Source organism: Peromyscus californicus, unplaced genomic scaffold, assembly GCF_007827085.1.
Source record: "Peromyscus californicus insignis strain IS unplaced genomic scaffold, ASM782708v3 Scaffold_4__1_contigs__length_199733344, whole genome shotgun sequence".
NCBI lineage: Eukaryota > Metazoa > Chordata > Mammalia > Rodentia > Cricetidae > Peromyscus > Peromyscus californicus.
The window spans coordinates 48,713,994-48,724,255 of record NW_026294562.1 but is presented as its reverse complement, the minus strand read 5'-3'; the positions used below and the strand labels follow the sequence as shown (position 1 = coordinate 48,724,255).

General features: G+C 38.5%; 1 protein-coding gene across 1 annotated transcript; it reads left to right on the top strand.

Moving 5' to 3' along the window:
- Positions 1 to 1,449: 1,449 nt before the first annotated feature.
- LOC128095635 (olfactory receptor 10Q1-like) lies at positions 1,450 to 2,409 on the top strand. The gene has a single exon (XM_052714796.1). The coding sequence runs from the start codon at positions 1,450 to 1,452 to the stop codon at positions 2,407 to 2,409; it is 960 nt and encodes a 319-aa protein (XP_052570756.1).
- The last annotated feature ends 7,853 nt before the right edge of the window (positions 2,410 to 10,262 follow it).

The following is a 10,262-nucleotide window of genomic DNA, read 5'->3' as shown; positions in this document are numbered from 1 at the left end:
AATCTTCTTTATTTAGAATGAGGACATTTGCATACTTTTATTTCTCCTACTTCTGCCAAATTATATAAATTTTGGATTTAAGTGTGTACAGTTATTTTACTTTTGTAGATTGTATTATTACATTAATTATGTGTATCTTTTAATATGGATGTAGTTTTACATTTAGTAAGCTTCATTATGCCTGTCATATTTTGCACTTCATAACTTTTGCATTAATCAGTTAATTTTAATGCATATTACACATGTGATTATACAAAACATTATTTTACATTATACTTTAATAGTCTGGAGTTATATATTGGAATTAAACATCTAGAAATTTAGAGTCTATTTAGGAGATATTTTGATTACATTTAATAATATATATTTTCCTGCTCCTGTAAATCTCAGAAAGTCTTCCTATTTTTCTAAAATACAAGTTACTATAGCTGAGTATAGATTTTAAAATACTTTTTCTTTTAACTCCTCATACCATTCTATTGTTTCTTTATATTTTAAAAAATGAAATTGGAATAAAAACTGAAAATGTTTTACATACACGTATTTTCTAATTTTTTATGTACAAATTCTCTTTTTTCATCACCAAATAATTTTCACATATAATTCAATTCTGCTCCTGAATGTTTGGGTTTTTTTCATCAATTCATATCTCAGGTAGCAGTACTCTAACTTCAACACAATTTTGTGTAATTCCTTGTTGTGCAAATTTTTGTGCAAGACAAAAAGCTTTGGTTGACAATGGGAAATTTAGAAAAAAATATTCAGGAAGGGATAAATATATGAAAAGTGTGTAGTATGAAAGGTGGGGTTAAAGATTTTTTGCCTAGTTTGATACAGAGTACAAATAATGGATGTAAAGTGAATGTCTCATTAAAATTAGCGTGGTCATAATGTAGAGCATGATAAAGCTGTGAAAAGAACATAGTATTAGCACAAAGAATTGAAAGAACAACTGACAAAATTTTTCAGATATGATATGTAAGCCAGGTGCAATAAAGTACATTATCATTGCATACAGAAATTGAAACAATTAAGATAAACAGCAGTAATAAAAGGTAAGAGTGATTGATGATAGCTCTGATACATAATAATGACAGGAATAAGAAAGGTGCCTTCACATTATTGTGTATCTTTATTTTGGTAGTGATTGAATTTTATTGCAAAACATAACTAGGATCTATACTTACTGTCTACGATTTATTTGGATAAGAATGTATACTAAAAACATGAACACTGCATCTATTCATCTAATTTTAAGTACACCAACATACTTTTTAGGAGATATATACAAAATGTACTTTTTCTTTTACATACACACAACTTGACCAGAATCACCTACAAGCTTTGGTCTTGGAGATTTGTCCATAGATAAGCATTCATGGAGATTTCTAAGAAAAAAAATTCAGACTTATTTCTGTGAATTCATTTCTTGTTCTTCTCACACAAGACATGCTGTCTGGGAAACCTGTCCTCAACCAGTCTGGGCCCCCTGAGTTCGTGTTCCGTGTGTTCACCAATGTCCCTGAATTCCAGGCTCTCCTCTTCACACTCTTCCTCCTGCTCTATCTAATGATCCTCTGTGGAAACACTGCCATCATCTGGGTGGTGTGCACACACAGCTCCCTGCGCACACCCATGTATTTCTTCCTGGGCAGTCTGTCCCTCCTGGAAATCTGCTACACCACAGACGTGGTGCCCTTGATGCTTTCCAACATCGTGGGAATACAGAAGCCTATATCACTGGCTGGTTGTGGCACACAGATGTTCTTCTTCCTCACTCTAGGCGGCACTGACTGCTTTCTTTTGGCAATCATGGCTTATGACCGGTATGTGGCCATCTGCCATCCTCTGCACTATAGCCTCATCATGACCCGGAAGTTGTGCCTCCAGATGGTACTAGGCTCCTTAAACTTGGCTCTATTCCTTTCCCTGCAGCTCACCGCCTTAATTTTCACCTTGCCCTTCTGTGGACATCACAGGGAAATCAACCACTTCCTCTGTGATGTGCCCCCAGTCCTGCGCCTGGCCTGTGCTGACATCCATGTGCACCAGGCAGTACTTTATGTTGTGGGCATCCTGGTGCTAACAGTCCCGTTCTTGCTTATCTTCATTTCTTATGTGTTCATTGCTTCCACCATACTGCGCATGCGCTCTGCAGAGGGCCGCCAGAGGGCCTTTTCCACCTGTTCCTCCCACCTCACTGTTGTCTTGCTACAGTATGGTGGCTGTAGCCTGGTGTACCTGAGACCCCGCTCCAGCACCTCAGATGATGAGGACCGCCAAATCGCCCTGGTTTACACATTTGTAACTCCATTACTCAACCCTCTAATTTACACTCTTAGGAACAAGGATGTCAAAGGTGCCCTGAGAAACTCCATCTTCCGTAAAGCTGCTTCTCATTGGAGCTAACAGCTTCTGACTGTAGCAAGGGATTTGGGTACGTGTCTGTGAATAAAACCAATCAACTGAAAATGTCAAACAATTATATTATTTAGTTTACTAAATGTCTCATTTTATTTTCATTTTACTGTGAATGTTGCTGATAGCTATATTTATTTTCTTGAACTTATTGAATACTTTTAAAATTTGGAGTAAGGAAAGAAAAATGAGAAATATTATAATTACATAATCTCCAAAAAAATAAATAAATAAAACCCAGAAAATGATAGCTATGAGAACAGACAGAGAATGCTCAATAGATTTGGAATGTTTACCTCTGGACTTACTTGTATAAATAAAAGAAAAATAATAAGTTGCATTATTTTAAAAAAAAGATTCTCAGTTCACCCATGACAGTGGCTTTCTTGGAAACCTCACATGCATGCTGCATTTGAATAACGGCTGCTGTCTGCTTACATGTAGCCTCCTGAGGAGGAAGAGATGATCCACAAAAGGGGGTTACTTGCAATTTTGAAGGATGAATATTTTCCAAAATAAATCTCTTTCTCTGTGTTTAATGCTGTGGAATAACCCTTTTGTACAGGGTGAAGATTTGTCTCTGTGATTGGTTTAATAAACAAGCTGACTGGCCAGTAACTGAGCAGAATAAGGTTAGACAGGAAAGCCAAACAGAGAATGCTGGGAAGGAGAAGGGTGGAGTGAGAGAGTTGCCAGCCAAATGGAGAACGAGTTGGACATGCAAAATGGAATAGAGGTAAAAGCCACAATCCTCAGGGCTTTACATAGATTAATAGACATAGGTTATGTTGTAAGAGCTAGTTAGTAACAAGCCTGAGCTATTGGCTGAGCATTTATAATTTATATTAAGTCTCCAAGTCAGTTATTTGGGAAGTGGCTGCTGGTTTTTTGGGAGCAGGCTGTCAAAACAGGAAAACTCTGCCTACAGTTTGATGTGAAGGTATAATCAGCAATTGATTTTTTAATTTGTGGAATGTTTCCTTCATGTCAGATGTTTCCACTGGTGGATTCATTTTCTTCTGCTGGTAAGGAAATAGGAATTAGCTTCCATTGGCCAAGCACCTATAGACAACTAGGTTAGTGAACTAAGACCTAATCCTGTGGCTGCCAGCATAAATCCACTGTACTGGAAATTCTGGCATTAAAGTTTGCTTTCACCCTCATCTCTACTTCCTCTCTTTCTTGATGACTCTTAGTCCTGGATGCACTCAGATGTTCTTCTTACCACTTCTGGTCTTTGTGTCTATGAATCCCTGGTGTATAGCAAAAATACCCTAACCAATAGCCTTGAAGCAAGAGATCCAATTTAATCCAGCATTGTTACAATGAAAGACAGAAAGCCATAGAATTAAATTTTAACCACATACTTCATATAATAGAATGTTGTAATGACATAACAAAATTCTATGAGGTGGAATGGAGAAGTAACATTCTGTGGGTTGAGGAATTATCCCTGTGGATCATTTGAGCAGGTCCCTGTCAGGCAAGGAAATGATACTTGAAGAGGTGAGAATGAAAATTCAGTTCAGGTTGACTTAGTCACCCTGCATCAGACTTCTAAAGAGTCTTCTGCTAGGCAGTTTATTGACAGAATATTTAAACACAGTACAATCTGATTTTTTTTGCTGTAATATTAGTTTTACTTGTTATACAAGACATTTTAGACAACTCTATTTGTATTCCCATAATTATTTATGGAATAGGCAATAAAAAAGAAATGGTTGCAACCATTACAGGATTCGATAGATGCGAAAAAATCATAACTTTCAGGGATACCTCCCTTAATTCTATTGATTAGTTGCAAATATTTACTGAGCAAAATGGTTGTAATATGGTCTATCTCATGTAAACTTTTATAAATAATCCATAGCATAGCAATTCAATATCATACTGTCTTCTATCACAAGTGTGCCTTTTATCCCTTGGTTGAAAGCACTTGTATCCTGAATTAACAAGCTGATAAGTAGCATGTAATACAGTCAGTAAACAACAGCATCATTTTTGAGTCAATACTATAGTGTCTGGTTGTTTTCTGAAAGTCTCAACTTGATGAGCTAGAGTCCTGTATGGTGATTTATTATTTGTGCTCCAATAAATAAAGTTTACTTGAAGGTCAAAGGAAAAAGCCATCCACTACATTAAACATAGAAGTCAGGCAATGGTAACACACACCATTAATCCTAGCATTTGGGAGGCAGAGATTCACCCAGATCTCTGTGAGTCCAAGTCCACACTGGGAACAGAGCCAGACTTGGTGGTACATACCTTTAAATTCCAACAGTAGTTAACCATAAAGGTCTGGAGGTCTGTACAGACACACAGGAAGAGACAGAGCTGGGCAGAAAGAGGAAGTGGTATAGCTGAGCAAAAAGAGGAAGTGAGATGGCAGGGCATGGAAAGGATGTAGGCATGGGTGTACAGGAAATAGCTCTCTTTGCAGAGGATTTCTAGTGGTAAGAACATGGCTGGCTTCTTTTTACTTCCCCAGTTTCTCAGTTTTTACCCCAATATCTGTCTCTGAGGTTTTTAAAAAAATTTATAATAACCTTACATCTGGTGCCCAGTGTTTCTTCAAGGAACAATGGCAGCAGAAAGCCTCTCCCTTCTGGGTTATGCAGAAGGTGTGATAAAGGCAAACATTGGACTAATGAATATAGAACAACAAGGGACAGACAAGGTAATCTTTTGTCTTTGCATAGGGAAACTCCCTGAGGGGCCTCACACAAGCCCCAATGGCAAATTCAGTTCAGTCCTTTCTTGCCAACATAGAAGAAATTCCTTCCCAGAGCAATTAAATAACAAAATGCTTATTGTAAAACACCATACTGTTCAGTGTGATAGAACAGCTATAGAAGAAAGAACAAAAAATTTCAGGAAAAACCAAAAAAATGAATTTTTTGACAAACTTCTATAAATGAACAAAGACCAAAATTAAAAATACAAGTAAATGACGTTCTCATTGAAGGTCTTGTAGATATAGGTGTGGACATAACAATAATTACACCAGAATCTTGGCATCCAAACTGGCCTCTTCAGGAGGTAAATATTTAGCTCTTAGGGATTGGAACACTATCTCAAGTGAAACAGAGATCAAGATGGCTCAACTATATAGGGCCAGAAGGACAGAGAGGAAAATTAAAGCTGTTTGTGGCTAATATAGCTATGAATTTATGGGGCCATGATTTATTACAACAATGGAATGCCCAAATTAACATTCCTCTAACCTCAGAAACAAACCATAAGCTAACATATGTTTCTGAGAAAAATATTATAAGGAACTATAAAGAACAGTAACCAACTTCCAGATTGTATGAGAACAGGGCACAACAGATGCTGATCTTTCAAAGACACCAACAGCTCTACCTTTAAAATGGTTAACAGACAAGCCTCTATGGGTTCAGCAATGGCCTTTAACAACACAGAAACTACAGGCCTTAGAACAGCTAGTACAATAGCATTTAAATGCTCATCATATTGAAGAATCAATCAGCCCTTGAAATTCTCCTGCATTTGTTATTAAAAAGAAATCTGGTAAATGGAGAATGATAACAGACTGAAGAGCAATTAACAAGGTAATTCAGCCAAGGAGCTCTCTACAATCTGTAATTCCTTTGTCTACTCTGTTACCTATAAGAGGATGGCCTCTTATATTTACCAATTTGAAAGACAGTTTCTTCCCAATATTCTTACAAGAAAAGGACAGAGAGAGGTTTGCCTTCACAGTGCCTACTTAAAATAATTTTCAGCTAGTTAAGAGATATCAATGGAGGGTTCTCCCACAGGGAATATTAAATAGCCCAACCATGTGCCAATATTTTGTACTCTAGCCATTGCAAGTAATATGTAAACAACTTCCTAAATCTATAATTTATCATTACATGGATGATAATTTACTAGCTGATTCAAATGCAGATACCTTAGAATGTTTGAAGAAGTAAATGAAATTTTGCCTTACAAAGATGAGAGTCTATTAATTATTTAAGATATAAAATAGGTCTACAAAAATTAAACACCAAAAGGTGCAAATTAGGAGAGATTGATTACGAACTCATAATGTCTTTCAAAGATTATTCAGAGACACTTCCTATCTACAGACTGCTGTTGGGGTAAAAAACGATGGACTGAGTAATTTATTGAAAACCTTAGAGGGTGACAATGACTTAACTAGTCCAAGAGAATTGTCAGCTGAAGCTGAGAGAGTATTGGCTTTGGCAGAAAAGAAAATACAGAATGTACATGTGGATCATGTGGATCCAAAGCTTGATTGCATTCTGGTTATTTTACCCTCTAAACATTCTCCTACAGGAATTTTAATGCAGAGGGAAGATACTATATTGGAATGGATATTTCTACCAAATAAACAGAGTGAAAAATTTAAAACTTATGTGGAAAAGATCTCTGAGTTGATTTTAAAAGGAAAATTGAGACTTTGTCTCTCGATTTTTACCCCAATATCTAGTTCTGTTTTTTTTTTTTTATTAATGAGACTGTTTAGCAATTTTTCTTACAGTCCTGATTTCTCCCCAAGTTATCAGCTTACTCTTACTCTTGAGACATCTCATTTTAATCAATTTGTCATTTGTGTATAGATGTTTCATTGGTCTGGTGGTGTCTGGATGTCCTGGTTGGATGTATCAGATCAGGAGCTATCTAAGGCTTCATTTTTCTGGAAATACACAAGCATAACTTTGCCTCAGTGATAAAACTTCAGGTTCTTTCTTTTTCTTTAGTGTTTACTTAGGTTTTGTATCCTTTAAGACAAATGCTTTTGGGCAACAGAAAAATAATATTCCCTTAAGGTAAAATGCTTTGAAAATATTTAAAGTTGGCATAACTAAAGGTAGCATAGTATGTGAGGGTATAGGTGGGTATATATGATAACCCCTTTTTAATTTTTAAGTTTTTAAAGTATTTGGTGATATTACATAATAGCTTTATCCTGCAGATAGTAAAGGATTTTAGTGACATGATTAATACTAAAATTCCTGCAATCATTTGCCAGCTTAATTTGGACAATTTATTTAATTGTAATGAGAGTCTTAGAAAGGAAATGTTTAAAGAGATATTTGACAAAATTAAGTTTCATGTATGACATAATGGTATTTTCCTGGAGTTTCCAGAGCCCATAACATTCTCAGAACTATGTTATGTAGCAGACAATTTGGGAGAGATATATGCAAGCCTGTAGTGCACTTTGGGCATAGATCTCTACATACTTAACAACAGAGAATGTTCCAGACACAGACAAGCATAATTTTAGATGTCAAGCTGATGCCTATTCATTACTAGTTATGCATTATAAGCTTAGTACATTGTATGAAATAATATCTTTATATTGTACAAAATAATGGCTTTAATAGAGGATAGGCTTTCATGAGCCCCTTTTAACTTTTTCCCTTGCCAGAATCTGATCATTTATCAAGCTAAAGGCAAGTACAAAACAAAACAAAACAAAACCAACCTACAAACCTTTAATTAACAATGGTCATTAATTTTTAATGATGTAAATTAAAGGCTTTTAATTTAAGATATTGGATCCTAAAAAATTGGGGCAATTTTAAGTTTGAGTTCAAGAAGATATTTTGATTAGGTAACAGAATATTAAGAAGTACCTGAGAACCCTGGCCCATGGCAGAACTCCAGCCAAGAGCCCACGCCATTCAATGTGGCTGGGGTGGGCAGAACATAGACAAAGGCACCAACAGGGAGTCCACCCATTTGATGCCAGGCAGTTGGGCACTATAATGATCTCCTTGTAATGGGGAAGTATGGCTCAGTCCAGCATCACAGCAACCTGAATGAGATGGGGAAACCCATCTGCAGTCCTGGGGCTGCCCATTCTGGACTCTGAGGAGAAAATTTGGGCCATAGGGTACCTTACAACACTGGATAGATGGGCACTATTAGAGTGAGCAGAAGTAGGGTCTTATAGGAGGGAGAGACAGACAGACAGACAAACAGAGACAGGTAGACAGAGACAGACAGAGAGACACTGAGACAGAGAGACAGAATGGTTCAGGTCTTATGGACAGAGACATATTTGAAAAGACAAGCAAGAAAGAGACCAAGCTGAGATGGTAAGGGTGCTGACCCCTTGTCCAGCAGCAACACAGAGGAAAGTGAGCTCTGCACTTTATCTGGGCAGCACAACCGAGATGACCCTGTTGATGAGAGCACAGGTGAGCCAACCCTGAGGACATGAACATAGGAGATACAACCCTACCCCTCTTCTACCACATCAAGGCATGAACTGAGGAGAGATGTCCTTCTTCTCCATGCCCATCAATGCCTGGGACAAGTGGTAAAGCTGGCCCTGTGGTCATAAGAGTGGAAGAGCTGTCCCTTACCCCCACCAGCTGCAACACTCACAAGAGCAGACCCTACATCTTTCCAGGGCAGCACAATAGAGCCAATCCTGCTAGCACAGGCATGGGTGAGCCAGCCCTGAAGATGTGAATATGGGAGAGTTGTCCCCATCTCTCATCTGTCTTGTGGTGGCATGTGCTAGGGTAAGATGCCCTTCTACCTGCCCATCAATGCCTGAGGCAGATGGGAGGGCTGGCCCTGAGGTCATAAGAACAGGAAAGCTACCCTTGCCCCCCAACAGCTGTAGCATTTGGGAGAGCAGGCCCTGCACCTTCCCTGGGCCACACAATAGAGCCAACCCTGTTGGTGGTGGGGCTGAGCCAGCCCCAAAGTAGTGAACAAGAGAGAGTTGTTTCCACTATGAGATGGCATGGGTGGGTGATGGTTGCCCTCTCCCCCCACCCATCAATGCCTGGGGCAAATGGGAGAATGCCTGTGATCATAAGTGTAGGAGAGCCATCCATGACCCCAAACAGCTGTGACATTTGGTAGAGTAGGCCTTGCACAAAGCAGGACAAAAGAGTGTAGCTAGAGTTTTCCTGCCTGGCCCACAGTCAGGACAAATCTCTCTCACCTGCCAGTCCCACAGCTGCTCAGACCCAACCAAGTAAACACAGAGACTTATATTGGTTACAAACTGTATGGCCGTGGCAGGCTTCTTGATAACTGTTCTTATAGCTTAAATTAATCCACTTCTATAAATCTATACCTTGCCATGTAGCTCGTGGCTTACCGGCATTTTCACATCATGGCATCTGGCAGTATCTCTCTCTCTCTCAACCTTCCACTTCCCAGCTTTATTCTCCTCCTTGTCCTGCCTATACTTCCTGCCTGACCACTGGCCAATCAGTGATTTATTCATTGACCAATCAGCAACACACTTGACATACAGACCATCCCACATCAATAGAGCCAACCCTGTTATTGAAGATGTGGTAGAGTCAGTCCCAAAATTGTGAACATGGGAGAGCTGTCCTCATTTCCTATCTGGAAGACCAACCCAACAGCTGCCCAGGCCCAGACTCAGGGTCATGAATTGACCTGCTCCAATATCCACCCCATCTATGATCTGATGGAGCACATGACCTACAGACCCAAACCTGCAGGATCTCCACAACACAGGACAGCAGCAGGATGTCCAGAAAGAGTCCTAGTGGGGGCCCAGCATCAACCATTCAGTGGAGACCAAGGACCTCAAACCAGACCAATGACACTTTACATTGAACACTTGTAAGTAGAGATGTATGGACAAAGGGTTATATGGTGTAACTTGTTGGGTCACACTGCAGCTTCCATGATGAAATTTTTTATTTTTTCTATTTTTTAATTTTTCTTTTCTTTATTTTTTCTCATGAATTTTGTTTTATTTGGAGGGGTGCAATGGTGGAGGGCAGATGTGAAGGGACAAGAAATTAATGAGTGAATTGGATCAAGATACATGACATGAAAGATACATAGAATAAATAAATAAATAAACA